The sequence below is a fragment of the Falco punctatus genome, assembly GCF_963210335.1.
Source record: "Falco punctatus genome assembly, chromosome: 1".
Classification (NCBI taxonomy): Eukaryota; Metazoa; Chordata; class Aves; order Falconiformes; family Falconidae; genus Falco; species Falco punctatus.
In genome coordinates, this window is record NC_137580.1 from 5,420,252 (window position 1) to 5,435,765 (window position 15,514).

Below are 15,514 nucleotides of genomic sequence, written 5' to 3' on the forward strand. Positions count from 1 at the left end.
CTGAAAGTATGGGCAGATTGTGGAGAATCTGCTATGAATGGCTGCAGTTTCTTCTGAACCCATATTTACAAAGCAGGGGAGGGGTTCCCTGTTGGTGCCTCCATGTCTTTGAATAGACGTAAGAGGCTTGATTTGGAGCTGAATTTCTGTGGTGCCAAACTAGAGTATCTGGAATCATATCAGTAGGGTTTCTTGGATTTGCACTGCTTTTACTGCATTGAAAATGTGCTGTGTTACTGACAGGTTTAGACTTTTATAGACGGAGGCCTGGGCGAAGCTTGGCTCCCAATGAGCACTGCAGTAATTTGTGCCAACTGGCCAATTTAACTGTTTGAAATATCAGGGGGAAAAAAAGTACGGAGATACTGGTTCTGCAGCTGCAGAGTATCTGCCTGCAGATGTTTCTGCCAAGATAAGTGATTGAAACTTGGTTTCTTGAGATATTTTAATCCTATCTGAACAAAACCACATAAAAACATGCTCTGGTATTGTCTGCATGGGCCAAGGAGCATATTGTTCCTCACAGTTGTGTTTACACGGCCTCATTGCTGCAACGAAACAAGTCTCCTCAAGTCTTCTTTCTCCATAGCTCCCCTTGAATTAGCTATATTAATCAAACTCTGTCAGTGGCAAGACTGTGAGGTACAGCGGTTGGGACACTGATGTTACTCTTATTAAAAAGATAAGAAAATTTTGGTGCGTCCATCATTGTGCATGTTTGGAATTACAAGCCTGGCTTTTTGTGGCGTTTTTCTCCTTACGCATCCACAAGCGGTTTCTTTAGATGGCGGAGAGGCAGTAACCCTACCACCTATCCCCGTTCCCCGCAGCCCCTTCTCCGTCCGTGACCGCGGCTGCTGCCTGGCGCGGGAGTGCAGCCCATGGTGCAGGAGGGACCAGGCCAGGTGAGCTTAGGAGGAGGTGAGAGGACACAGCAGCTTCTTCCCTGAGCTTATACAGGTGAGATAAGGCAGCTGGATAACCGCTGGTGCTACACTTTTGGTACCATATCCCCAAAGGCAGAGGCACAGCTACCTCCAGCCCGGAGCAGCCCAAACCCCGATGGTCTGGCAGCGAGATTCTGAATGCTGTGGCTGTGTGAAGGCTTGATATGCTTTTGCATCAACTCAGGAAAGTTTTGCTTTCTTGAAGCACTTCTAGTGCTGCCTTATACTTAGTTATTTAGGTAATGCTGATACCTGTTTAAGTCACCACTGTTAGTGGAAATGTCTGATTTGCTGTGAAACTTGCAGAAGCAGGGTATATCGTTCAAGCAAGTGATGCCAGTGGTTTCTATTGATTCAAGGCATTCTTTTCCCAGGTTTCATTTTATAAGGAAAGATGAATTTGTTATTTTTCTGCATACTGGAACTGTAGGGTAAACTGTGTTTTGCTGTAATAACTAAGAGACTGATCTGTAGTGATAGCTGAAGGTGTTAGTTCCTATTGGTAGGCAGCAAACAGAGCAATTCCAGAAGATACATTGAATTACACTGAAAAGTTTCCCTCTGTTGACGAGATGAACTGAAAACAGGTAAAAATCAGTGGTTGAAGGAAAAGGATTAACTAATGGTAGTAGACCTGGAGGATAAGCAAAGCAAGCAGATGAATCTTACGCAAGCAGGGGCATTTGGCTGCTTGGCAGTGGAGGACAGATTCATTCTTATTTTTCAGATGGTTAACTCTCCGTATCGCTTCATCTTGGTTTGGACTCAGATAATACAAACTGTCTCCCTGTTGAAGCTGGTTTACTGTTTGTCAGCGTATCAAACCACGTGTTTGTTCCGTGCCTTTGATTAGTACTTCTGGTTAATGCTTGAGTTAAACGTTCCCGCTGTGCTCACTGCCACCTGATAGTGCACATTCTTCCTGAACACCTGCTGTCAAACCTATCATGTCTTTTTTTGTCACCTTGCACAATGCTCCAGGTCTTCAGCAAGACTGACATGATGGAAGGGTTGTACAGCCTGATTTTTAGAACTCTGTATGGAAGGTGAAGCCTTTGCGTAAGGACTGACCATAGAAGACTGCAACATGTTGTAGGAGCTAGTCTCCAATAATATCTAATAAAATTCTGTTTGTGAATGCAGTTTTTGAAGCGGTGGATATACTGTAGGTAGAAGAAGCAAACTGCTCCACCCTGAGAGGAATTGTAGCTGTTGTGTAACGACAACTGAGAGTAATCTGCACAGATCTTGGGAGAAGTACAAGGGTGGTGACCAGCAAACAAGTCATCAAAGAGGGGAACTGGTTAGAGGTGTTGGCATGTGCTGATGGTGGTGACAGATGCTGGCACAGAAGGAAGAAGGTGGGGAGGAGGAGCAGCGTGGGGAAAGGGGCTCTTGGCAAGAAAAAAGCAGTATCGCTTGACTCAGGAGCCTGTAATTACAAGACTCCAGGCTTGTGACACAGCAAATAAGTGTGTCGCCTGAAACGGAGGAATTTGAGGTTGCCTCCTGAAGCAGCTCATGCCAGATGGAGGGGGAATTAAAACCTTGTGGAACAATAAAATTTAGCTCTCCACTGGACTGTGGTTTTTAAGTCCTTAATTGTGATACTGTAATGTGTCTTTTGCCCTCAGCACCTTCTAATTTTGGTAATTAATCCATGGTTGCAAAAAGCCTCCCGTAGCCTGTCTAGCAAACAGGATAAAAGGGCTTCCTGTACTTGAAACTTTCGAAGATCCTAAAATGCCAAACGCTTCCTAGTCTGTTGTGTTGGGAGCGTGACCTGCTCTGGCACAGAGTGCGAACGAAAATACCAGGCACCGAGGTGAGCCTCGAAAGCGTAGGAGAAGCACCTTCATGGGAGCTGACTTCACTCCTGCAAGAGATAAATGTGATGGTATGAGAAGGCCCTTTCATCGCTGTTAACAAATTCACTTCCTCAGCCTATCTTTAACCTTAATACTTTCCACACTTGTAACACATCTGTCCTGACATGTGGGCAAAAACACTGAAAGGTTCTCACAAACAGTTATTGCTTGCACAGACTACATGAAGAATATGACTGACTTTAAAGTGTTTTAGATACGATCAAATACTGTAATGATGAAAGTAAAAAAATTTGCATTACCAAGTGACGTTACAAGATATAGAGTACCGCTTGTATTCCGGAGTCTGGGTTCGTAAATAGCAATTGTTAATTTAAGTTGGAAGGATTTAGTTATGAAGGAAACAGGTTGTTCTGTTATTTCTAATCCTCTCATTTTCATCTGTAGTCTAATCCCAATGGACTCCAAAGCAGGATTAAATTTTTATTTGCCTTTTTTAGGTTCTGCATGAAAATAAATGTATTTACTTGAAAGGAAATATCTTAAATTTAGTATAAAAATCTGTTCCTACTTGTGGAGATTGATTGCAGCAGAGAGCATGCAGTAACATTTATTGTCCAGATGAGTTTTGTTACTTGCTGAACCAACTCGCTTTTTCCTGCACACCTCAGAATGCCATTTACTGGGCAGCTTACATTTTGCTATGCAAGTTGTTTTGCTGATGAAAATACTGTCAGTTTGCTACATCTTTTTTTTGTAGTAGTTATATTTATTTTTTCTATTGTCAGGTTACTCTCTGTTTATGATGATGTTTTGTTAGAAAATACGATTAAGAATAATTTCGATGTATTGGTGGGCATGGCTGTAGAAGTATGTCAGTAGGAAGGCTATTTTTTCTACCCCACAGAAAGCTCATCAGCTGCGTATGCTACTGTCAGTTGTGATTCTACATTGTTGGACAATGCAGTCCTTGAAATGACCAGGTATTTTTTGTGAAAGCTAACTAAAGATGGATGCTTTAAAAAAAAAAAAAAAAAGGGAAAAGAGGAGGAAAACTGGCAAAGCCCTAAGGTTAATTCTACTCCATTCTTAACAGGAACCACAAATATTTTACTGGCTTTACCTGTTTAAGTTTTCTTTCCTGAAGTAATTATCTTCATAATTACACACAAAATACACATTTTTGAACCAGCTACCTTTTCCAATGATATATTTTGAAATAATACTCAATTTTAATTACCAAAGAATTAAGCATTTCTTTTTGAAAGAGAAGCAGTTTCTTCTTAATTAAAATGTGGTTTTGCTGTTGATGATACTACATATTATGTGATGACTGTCCCACTTTCCTAGTGCTCTCCGGAAGAGTATTGTATCTGTGTACCACTAGTAACCTTTCAATGCATATGCACTTAGACCCCTTTCATAACTGTTGTGGTAACAACAAAAAAAATTACATAAACTTGCAAAAGAATTGCTTAATGGTATGAAGTATTCTGGTTTCTACCAAAACCCCAATTACTTAAATTTGTGCCCTTCCTGGCCTACATAAATTATGCAACCCTCACATCTCAACATCAGTGAATTATGTAGCTCTGCACACACATCAATTAATTTTGGCCCCATCAACTTCCCACCTTCTGTGTGCTCCTAGCCTCAAATCAGTTTTGCATCTCCCAGCCGCAAGCGGTTAATTTTGTTACTCCCAGCAGCTCATATCTGCCTGAACCTGCAGCCCTGCTTCAACTCTTCACCCTCCCCCACCTGCCTGTCCTCCTGCAGAGCCAAGCCACCGCCTTCTGCTCAATTCCTCCTCCTCAGGCTCAGCAGCCAGGATCAATCCCAGGCGGCTTCACCTTCCACCTTGCCAATAGTGGGGCAGTGCAGGATCCCAATGCACCCTGTGGGCAGCGGGGCTGGTCCAGAGGTGACCTGGGTGTCCTTATCGCTCTCCTCATGATTTTCAAAGTGCATATTGCAAGACTGAAGCTCCATCTTCTGGAACAGCCTGTGAAAGTCGTGGCACGCTTGGAGCATCCGCCTCCAAACCCCTTCCTGTGGGGAAGCCTGCATCACACAACACCCCACTGAGAAGACAAATTGCCTCTGAGTCTGTACGAAAAGCAGCGTGGAGGAAAAAGGTGGTTTCAGCATCCATCAAACTCAGCACTGCTGCCAGCAGCAGAAGTCAGCGTGACCTGGGCCTTGGTGTTAAAGCGGACACCACTGTTGCAGGTGTCCACATCAAATGCCACAGTAGGCTTCTCTAAGCAACCAAGAAAGAGCTCATTTTCCTCCGGAGGAAACTTCAGTGTGCAAAAATGTCAAGAAGGATATCGTGTTCCCTTATTGCTGACCTCTATGTGCAGCTCAGCTCCGAGTCCTGAATTATTTTGGCCCGAAATGAAAAGTATCTCCATGAGAAGTATGCAGAAACCAAAAGCCGGAGAGGGCAACGTGAAGTCCTGCAAACAAGAACGGCCTTGACTTGTCATTGCTGTGCAATTGCTTTCAGACCAGCGGGCAGCAGAGCAGCTCTGAAGCCCACCTACAGCCCCTCACTGGGGATTTACCCTCCAGTAATGCAGGATGGGTCAAGGCAGGCCCCTTCCTCACCCTCTCCCTCTGCTTTTAGTTCCTCAGGACCGTAGAGGGAAGGAGGCCGGCAGCTTGCCAAAGGGACAAAGGGTGGTGACAGCAGAGTGAGGAGCAGTTAGGCTGTGCCCAGGGTCTCCCAGGGTCACCACGTTTCCCATCTGGCTGGACTGTCAGGAGGGCTGGTGGAGCCCAGCTCTCACTTTAACCTGCCTTTCTCTCCAGAGAGAAGGATTTGGAGGGGGATTTGACTCTTCTCTCAAGTGAGGTTACAGAATTATTTCTCTCCTCTCCTTTTTGTCTATGTCTATTTAAGCAGCAAGCGCTGCAGAGACTGACTGACTTGTGCTTTTTTTGTACGGTTCCCAGCACATCTGGCCATCTTGGATAAGGTCCCTAGGCCTGACTGTAGCAAAAAGAAATGATAGTGTGTTTAAAGCTTGGGCCTCCAACTATGACTATATATAAAACACAAAGCATTTGAGACAAACTGGAGGAAATACAATTTTTAGTAACTGAGCAAAAAAAAAAAAAATACATTCACTCTTTTACATCTGCAGTTGTGCTTTGTGAGTGTGATGCTCAGTCGTGTTCGAAGACTTTATCTCAGAACTGAAAGCCAATGCAACGCAATGGAGTGCTTGTTCCCAGCTGATTGGCATCAAGCATTTTTCCCGTCCCACTTGCACAACAGCCGTGGTCATTCATCAGCACGAGCTAAGCTGGCTCTAGAAAATGTTCTAATTATCTAGGTGTCCTGGTTAAACCTGCCTTGATTTAAAAGAGGCATACCACTGTACTCATGTGAACATCTCTTGTTTCTTCTAAATAATAGAATTAGCTATGGGCATTTCCTTAAGAGCATGCAGAACACAATTGCAGTATAATTCCTCTCCCTCCAAGCCTAGTCTTGAAACATGCAAATTTCTCTTTCAAGTGTGTTGGCAAAAAATGGCAACATCCTTATACACACATGATTTAGAGACTGAATTACACACTGGTTGAATTATCATCAGTGAGTGGAGTTCTTTGGTGAATCTATCAAGAGTATTGTGAAAAGTACCATGGTCTGCTGAGGAGATACCAGTGGATGGCTTGCTTCTAGCTCTTAGTTGTTGGGATGCTGCATTAACCACTGCCAGGGACAGGGTACCAGGCTGGGTATGGACCTTTAGTCTTTGAAGTGCAGCATTGTTATAGCCTTACATAGCCTGATGCAACACTGCAGTGCTGTGCACTTTCTGCTGAGTGTTTTCTTATTCTGTTTTAAAAATAACAAGACATCTCTTAACATTCAGGATACATTTTTCCACTCTGAAGCACCACAACAGTCTTTTTAAAGAAACTCTAGGAAGGGTGTTAACTTGATCAATGCTGTGCAGGAAGGAAAGCTCTTTCCTACTATTTTTTCAGCATGACTTTCACTGACATGATCAGGCTGGGAAAAGACTTATTGGCTGACAGCCCAGGACAGCCATGCAATATCTCTAGTCATCTGGAACTCAAACTACTCTGCCCAAGGGAGAACCATAGCATAGAAACAATTTAGGTTACATGCTGGTTCTTATAAACTGTGTTCAGTTTTTAAGAAATAGTTTAAATACTATTTATCTGCATTCACTCTGTACAGGGTTTTGGTTCTTTTTCAAATGTCAAGTAAGAAAAGCTGGGAGGGTTTTTAATTTTTTTATTGTAGATGGTTTTCAAAAATCTTGGAGATTTTTGCAAATATAGGGAAATGAGCTTCCTCTCTTCTCATAAATTTAAGAACTTGGCTTCTCCTATGTGTCAGATACAATTGTTTTATATATAGTTAATGTTTACTTTTTGACCCCATCCGGAAAGCATAGAGTCACAGAAGTGCTGGTTGGGGGGGGGGTCCAGAGGCCCTGCGGTCCCCCTCCAGCACAAGGCAGGACTATCACCAGCACCAGATCAGGGAGGACTTGGATTTATCTCGTCGAGCTGCAAAATCCCCAAGGACAGAGCTTCCCCAGGCTCCCTGACGACCTGCGCTTCTCTTCTGAGAATCTCTTCTAGAGATTTTTTTTCCATTCCCGTCCGCTCTGAACTGTCAACGCTGCCCTTTTGTTGTCCCCTCGCATGTTGTCTGTTGCTGCTGCCCAGAGTTTGCTGTCATCCTCCCAGCTCCCCAGTGTATATATAATCTGAGTAACCCTGGGAAACCAAAGTGCAAGGGCCAATATCCGTGTATGAAACTGCAAAGCTGGGGCCTTAGCTTGTAACTGTATTCATGTATTGCATTTTCAATTGTCTTGTGGCACAAGAGAAGCAAAAACCAAGATTTTTTCCAACAGTTCAAAGCTAACGCTAAAATGTATTAACTATAGCGCTTTTGCGGGTCTGTGTTTTTTCCTCTCTCTCTTTGAAGCTGAGCATCACTGGCCTCTGTCTGTTGTTACCTTATTTTGCATTTAAAACTGTCCAAGTAATCTGCTCTTTGTAAGTGTGTGTGGCTCTAATAATTTGGGATAAAGCAACATGAATCCAGAATGTAAGCTTCACTTCAAAAAACTTTTGTTCTCCACTTGTCTTGATTGAAGATCTGAACATGGGATGTGTCCATTGTCACTTGTCCTTCTGCCAAGTCCTAACATTCCAGCACACCTTGCAACAAGCCTAAAATTATTATTTTAGGAAAATGACTGTGGTTCCTTTATGATTCCTTTTTTCCATAAACTGGTATTTCACAAGCTGAGTAGCCTTACTGTTTTTTCAGTGACTGATCCATTCTGACGTAGGAGAATAACACCTCTTTCACATAGCTTGATTGTTCCTTTGCAGAATCTTGCTTTTGCTGAAATTGTTGGGTATTTGGTGGCACTGTTGCTTTTCATTGAGTTGTGGATTTTACTTTCTTGATGTGATGCGTCATGTGTTATAACTTTTCCTGTGATGCTTTCATTGCAGGCCTTGCTGAGACCGGGACGAATAGACAGAATTATCTATGTGCCATTGCCAGACGCAGCCACTCGTGGGGAGATTTTCAAACTTCATTTTCAGTCCATGCCAGTCAGTGATGAAGTCTGCTTAGCAGAGCTTATTGAGCACACACAGAAGTACTCAGGAGCAGAGGTAAAACTTCCTGAATTGTAATGGCCACAGAGTCAGTGCACAAAACCGTGTTTTTAAAATTGAAATCAAGTATCACCCGGATATCATCCCTCGAGTCTTCTCAAAGTGGTGGTGGGAATTACAAAAGGGAATGTTTGAGATTTCTGTGTTTCTGCACAGAAAACATGATACAGTCTGGGGCATTTTTCTTTCAAGATGTCCATCTGAGGAATATTGCCAGAGCAAGGTTCTTTACCAGCATGAGCCTTAGTACAATCATGGGTGGCCTCATGAAGGGTGCACTGCCAGGAGGAGTGGAGAGAGATGGGGGCAAGTGTCCCCAGACTGTTCAGACAGTTCACCTGGGTCTCCCCACATCCATGAGGATCTTTTGCATTTAGGATTGTGACTCAGAGCCTCAGATGGAGGGAGGAGAGACAGAGTTATGAGACAGTGTAGGGGAATTGCAAGGGAGTCACTGGTCACTTTGAAGCTTGTATTTTCATATTCCGTATAATCGAGACCCCACAGCAGCACTTATTGTTATAGCTCCTTGCTATTAGTTAGTCAGCTTCTGACAGTGGACACCAGACAGTTATTTCCTGTCCTTCATAGAAGGAAGAACTTTCTCAGATGCTGCTGCCTGGCAGTTATAATGTGCATTGCTATGCTAGTGGTCAACACTTTGCTCCCTGAATATTATTCATGTCAGTGTGTTGTGAAAGGATATTTCATTCTTTCCTCATTTTGATTAATTGAAAGTAATTGTATGACTTCAAAAATTCAGAGTTATTAAAGTTGCCAATTCAAGCTCTTAAAAGATATGAAATACCAAAATTAAAATTTCCACCTCACCATAGCCTGTCCTAGTGTATGCATTATCGCACCATCTTTAATTAAATAGTCACCTTCTAGTTTTTCCATAGCAGAGTGGAAAACGTGATGTGCCTGCCTTGGCTCCCCCATCTTCCTTTGTGCTGTTTACAAAGGCAGGGAAGTAAGCTAAAGTTTTGCCTTGGTCCAAAAGCGAGGGTGACTGTGGAGTGTGTATTCCTATATTGCTGAAGGCCCTTCTCAGCTGGCGGGTCATTGGATGTGCTGTCAGGCAGGACTTTTGCTCATTTAGCTATCACGTAAGTGCTGGTGTGTTGTAAAACGCTGCATTGCCTACTAGTAACCTCGGGCTGGTGAGGGCACTGCTGTGAGTGCTCCATGTCCGGGGGATGGGGTCAGACCTTGCCATCCGCAGCAGCGGTGGCTGGGCTAACCTCCAGGCTCATTCCACGATGCTGTGTCATGACGGACACCAAAGTCAAACCCGCAGTAAGTTTCCTCCTCTATGGCACAGGACAAACTGTGCTCTGGGAACGAATGAATGAAAGCTGCATAGTGAGCAAAGCTGTTTTGTGTAGCACATCTTTTTGCCACGGAATGTGGGATCTCATAATGAGAAAAAGGCAATAATAAGAAGGATTGCAGGCTTATATGTTGGTCTGGAAAACTATTGCAGCTCGGCTGTCTCCACGCTTTGGAGTAGCAACTTGAAACTGTACTATGTTTTTACCTGGATGTCAGTGCTATGACTTTTGCTGCCATGAGAAAATATATCTGCCTCTGGCTGAGTTACAAGCCTCCAAAAACATAAATATAAACATATCCTCTGTTGTGTATGGAAACTCTCTTCTTACCAGGCAACAACTATAATGCTTGTATTACAGAAATTCCAAGCATATGGGGATTTCCTTTGGATCTGGATCAGCTGAGGCTCTAGTGGTGAATTCCTGTGCCTAGTTGATAATGAGTCACAAATGTCTTGGTGCTGGCTTTGTACAGAACCAAAAATAAGTTAATGGGTCACTGAGTGCAGCTACAGATTAGTTGCAGAGGGAAAAAAGCCTGCCTGTTTCTAATACAGCATTTCTCATTAATTTTGTTCTTCGCATCATTCAAAGAATTATAATAACGGGGATGTAAAGAGTAAATACAGAAAAAGCCTCAGTCAGTGTTCCTTGGAAGAATATATAAAAAGTCTTGACAGTTGGCACGCACAGTGGCCAGTTTCATTAAAGCCTTTTCTTCCTAGTGTCTCCAGCTTCCCAGCTTTACAAATAGTTTCCGCTGTTGAATGGCAAGTTCCCGTTTCAATGTTCTATCCTTTGTTTAGAAAAAGAAATGGAAAATGCTTGGTTTTGTGACTAGAAGATGTTGTATGAATAGTATGAGTTGTGTGTAAAGATGCGTTGAATCATCCCGACATGAGCTGAATAAACAGCAAGTAGAGTGGATAGTTCAGTGTGCAGCTGGCTTCCAGCCTGGCCTTTTTTCAGATCAGATAGTTGTGTATTTTTGCCTGTCATCCCTTATGACCAGTAATCTTTATTCACCTGCTGGATGTATGTTTCTGTTAACGAGTACCTTTAAAGATATATCAAGATAGCGAAACAGGCTGATTTCCTCCCACTGTTTCATGTGAGAGAATATGGAAGATAATTTATGAGGGTGAATTACAATTTCCTTCTCTCACGTGTAAGTGAAGTGTAATGTACAAAAAAAAGTGCATTAAAGGAGCAATGTCTGTATAATTACCTTTTATTATGCAAATAGTGTAGGTCAAACAAAGCCTCAGCTTTCTAGAAATATTTGGGTTTGAGTTTGAGTTTGATTTTCATTTTCAGGCCCATGTGAAGTAGTGCTCTGCAGCAGCGCTTGAGGCTCTTCGTCAGGGATACTTCAGTATCTCTAAATCAGAAAAGTAAGAAAATGGTGGTTTAGAAGTTTCTAAATAGCAAGGTTTGGCCTCAGAGCTGATGACACCAAGGATCATTCCCTCCTCCCTCTAAGGCAACTTCTTCGGCTGCATCTCTGCCCTGAAGACATCTGCCTTTTCCCAGGACCCCCTCAAACTCTTTTTAGCTGAGTGGTGTGAGCGAGCTGTGCGCAGGGTCGGTCTGGTTGCTGCAGGGACAGCTCTGCAGTAACCATATGTCTCTTTGGGCCTTGCACGCAGGCCGACGGGTTTCACCGGTGTGGTGGAAGAGCAGTCAGAACTGCTCTGGTCTTTGTCCCCAGCTTTTTTTTTTCTAGCAAATTTCTACTGAAGGCCATGGCCAGGCAGCTGACACCTGGCGTGGTTCGGCAGGAGGCTGTGCTGTGCTATGCGGCAAAGCTGGCCTCGCCGGCACCTCCAGGTGCTGTAGCATTAGTGAGGAGCACTGGTAGGCACTGAGAAGTCTCTAGTCCTTAAAAGTAATAAAAATAGTTAACAGAACAAGTGTCATGCTGCACTGAAACTTTTATAAAGATGTATTCTAGTGTTCCTGCATTTTATTTTGGGCAAAATGGCAGGAGAACCAACTTTTATAAAACCAGTGATTTTTTTTTCCCCATGGTTTTATGTAATTAGGATGTCTTCACTCAAAGATTGTTCAGTTTAATCATAGCTTTTTCCTAGAGCATTTTCAGTGTTATACTTCATGCTGAGAAGTTATATCCTTTATTGGATGTGGAGAGAAACGTAGTGACAAAGGTTGAGGAAAAGGCTGAGCTACTTAATGCCTTCTTTGCCTCAGTCTTTAATAGTAAGACCAGTTGATCTCCAGGTACCCAGCAGCCTGGGCCAGAAGCCAGGGACGGGTACAGAACGAAGCCTCCATAATCCAAGGGGAAATGGTTAGCGACCTGCTACACCACTTAGACATGCACAGGTCTATGGGGCCAGAGGGGATCTGCTGGAGGGTACTGAGGGAGCTGTGGAAGTGCCCACAGACCCCCTTTCCACTGTTTAGCAGCAGTCCTGGCTAACGGGGGAGGCGCCCGCTGGTGGGAAGTTAGCAAATGTGACGCCCATCCTCAAGAAGGGCAGGAAAGAGGATCCAGGGTCCTACGGGCCTGTCAGCGTGACATCAGTGCCAGGGAAGGTTATGGAGCAGATCATCCTGAGTGACATCATGTGGCACATGGCACATGACAACAGGGGGATCGGGCCCAGCCGGCATTGGATTATGAAAGGCAGGTCCTACTTGACACCCTCAGTCAGCTTGCAGACACCACCACTCTGGGGATCTGCTGGAGGGCAGGAAGGCTCTGCAGAGGGGTCCGGACAGGCCGGACCCATGGGCCAAGGCCGACTGCATGAGCTCCAGCAAGGAGAAGTGCCGGGTCCTGCCCTTGGGTCACAACAACCCCCCACAACACTACGGGCTTGGGGCAGAGCGGCTGGAAAGCTGCCTGGTGGGAAAGGGCCTGGGGGTGCTGGTCAACAGCCGGCCGGGCGTGAGCCAGCGGTGTGCCCAGGTGGCCAAGGCGGCCGGCAGCATCCCGGCTTGCATCTGAAATAGCATGGCCAGCAGGAGCAGGGCAGCGCCCGTGCCCCTGTGCCCGGCGCTGGCGAGGCCGCCCCTGGAACCCTGTGGTGGGGTTTGGGCCCCTCGCTGCAGGAGGGACATGGAGCGGCTGGAGCGTGGCCAGAGCCGGGCAGGGGCTGGGGCAGGGGCTGGGGCACAGGGCTGGTGAGGGGCGGCTGAGGGACCTGGGGGGGCTCAGCCTGGAGAGGAGGGGGCTGGGGGGGGGACCCGATCGCTCCCTGCAGCTGCCTGACAGGGGCTGTGGGCAGGGGGGGTCGGTCTCTTCCCCCAGATAACAAGTGACGGGACAAAGGGAAACGGCCTCAAGTTGCGCCAGGGGAGGTTTAGGTTGGGTGTCAGGAAAAGCTTCTTCACTGAAAGGGTGGTCAAGCACTGGACCAGGCTGCCCAGGGAGGTGGTGGAACCACCATCCCTGGAGGCGTTTAAAAGACGTGCACATGTGGCACTTAGGGACATGGTGTAGGGGTGGGCTTGGCAGCAGTGGGTTAATAGTTGGACTCAATCTTAAGGGTCTTTTCCAACCTAAACGATTCTATGATTCTATCTGTGTGATTTCTCACTGTGCTTGCTATAACGTATGATTAATTTAAGATCCAACCACAGAAGTATTTAAAAGCAGTGTTTGAAACTGCAAACAGCATGAGTTCTTTGGATCTCATTTGCTTGCTTTCACGATGCAGCTACAGCCAGCTTGCTTTAGGAAAGATGGCCTTCCACAAATCCAGGTGCTCTACTTCTTTAGTTTGTGGTTCAGATTAGGTTTTTCATAATTATTGACTGCTCGCTGTTGTAACAGAAAACACCAATAGTCTCAGTGCACTTTCTAGTGCAAGTAAGAACAAAATCGTGTGGACAGTATCTGATAGTAAATTGCTTGTGTTGTAATTTTTAAGTTATACATTGTCTCAAACAGAAAGGAGGAAAGGTTGTAGCTGAACTATGACTTGACCTAGAGGAAGGATGTGTCACCTTTATAAATGGAAAGACATGTCTTTGTTAGACCTGTGAAGTGGAAGGAGTGTGTCTGTCTTCATATCCTTGGAGTCTGCTCTGTGAAAACGGACAAGCAAGTGAAGAAGACAGTGTTTCTCCACTGTAGAAATATTTTGTGCCAGAAAGTAGGTGATAAAAAGGAAGAACCTAGTAGAGTGAGAGAGCTTCTCTTATTGCCTGAGCCCCAGTCAGATTATGCTTTTGTTACAGTTTAGAAGGCAGTAGCACAGAGAGAGAGGTTTTAGACAGAAACTGAAACCAAGTGTTGAGTTGTTTTGAGTTTGAAGTTGGTTAGAAGTAATAAAAAATTAAACATTCAGGATATGATGACAATATTCTTAAGACAAGTGTGCTTATAAAAGTAAGCTAATGGGAATGACTGCTTTTAAATTGGAAAGCAGGTCATGGTGAAAGTGAAGACTGGCATTGTTTCTATAGTATTCTCAGTTTCCATGTTTACAGGACACAATAGTAAAGCGGGAATCTGGGAACCTGTAAATCTTTCACTGGTTCTTAGCTGAAGTAAATAGTTAATGTAAAAAATATCTTTCTCACTTTGCAATAACTCTCAATGGGAACACAGAGAATGAAGGGAAAAAAAAACAAGCCAATGAAGGTTTGCTCTGGCTCAAATGACAGTGTATTTGATGCCAAAAAGTATCTTTGCAGCAGCACACTAGCTCAAATCAGCTAAAGTCTTTGACTCTTAAAATACGTATTCCAAAACATGCATGTTCCTGTTTACCAGATAGTGACGTATTTAAACTATATACTTTAATAATAAAACACCCCAAACAACCAAAACCTCCTCATTTTCCCCTCTTATAGAGGAAGTTACCAGCTACAGAAGAAGTGAGGATGCATTCCATTGTAGGTGCACAGGAGGGTAAACAGTTTTTTAAGAGGTTGGAAAAAATTTGGCTTTTCACTGGTGAGCATCTACAGTAACGTTGGGAGAGGGCTTAGATATAGAGGAAAAAAGGACAACTGACAAATTAGGATGTACTGTCTTCTTTACACCTAGTTTTCCATGAAGGAAAATACCTTCCAAAGTTACAGGAAAAGACTTCCTGCTTAACATTTTTAAAAGGCAATGGATCCAATCCTGTATAATAGTCTAAAATGAGACACGGGCTTTTGGGAGTTGAAAGTATCAAAAAAAGAGTGAAGTTTCTGTATGGGGAAAAAAACAAACCAACCCAGCAGACACTTCAAATCATGTCCTGGCTGAAGCTCAGGGATTTGATTTTTAAATGTGACCACGTTTGTTCTTTTTGTGCTTAGTTATGTTAGAGGCAGAGTATGTTTAATTCTCACTGAATTAAACAGGTGTTGGAAGACGCTCAGCGCATCATGCCTTGGGACTTGGCCCTCAGATTTTGAACTTCTAAGATACCACACACAAAAAAAAAAACCAAAAAAAACCAAAAAACCAAGCATGTGTCTCATCAGAAATATGTGATTTGAAAATACACTTTGGTAGTTAAAGCATCTGTGGCTGAATTACTCTGGCCTGACTCTGCTGGGTGGCCTTTTCTTCTGAAGGACTTCTGCTTAGCTTCACGCCAGGATACGGGATTACAGTGAAATGCAGTTTTCCAAGTGAGGAACGCCATCGAATTGAAATGCAGCAAGATTAGGGCCTCAGATGAACCTCTGAAGTTTCCCTTGGAATGATGCATAGGATCCATTAATTTATATCACTCATTGAAAAGTG

General features: G+C 44.1%; 1 protein-coding gene across 3 annotated transcripts in view; it reads left to right on the forward strand.

Annotated features, from left to right (window-relative positions):
• Window positions 1-15,514, forward strand: part of AFG2A (AFG2 AAA ATPase homolog A) — a gene marked incomplete at its 5' end in the record, with an annotated part of 202,146 nt that overhangs the window by 153,613 nt on the left and 33,019 nt on the right. For all 3 annotated transcript variants that reach the window (XR_013925750.1, XM_080373773.1, XM_080373771.1), the window contains one exon: window positions 8,297-8,461. Coding sequence is in view for 2 of the 3 variants with exons in the window: in XM_080373773.1 (XP_080229899.1) it covers window positions 8,297-8,461 (165 nt within the window). The remainder of the gene's footprint in view (window positions 1-8,296; window positions 8,462-15,514) is intronic.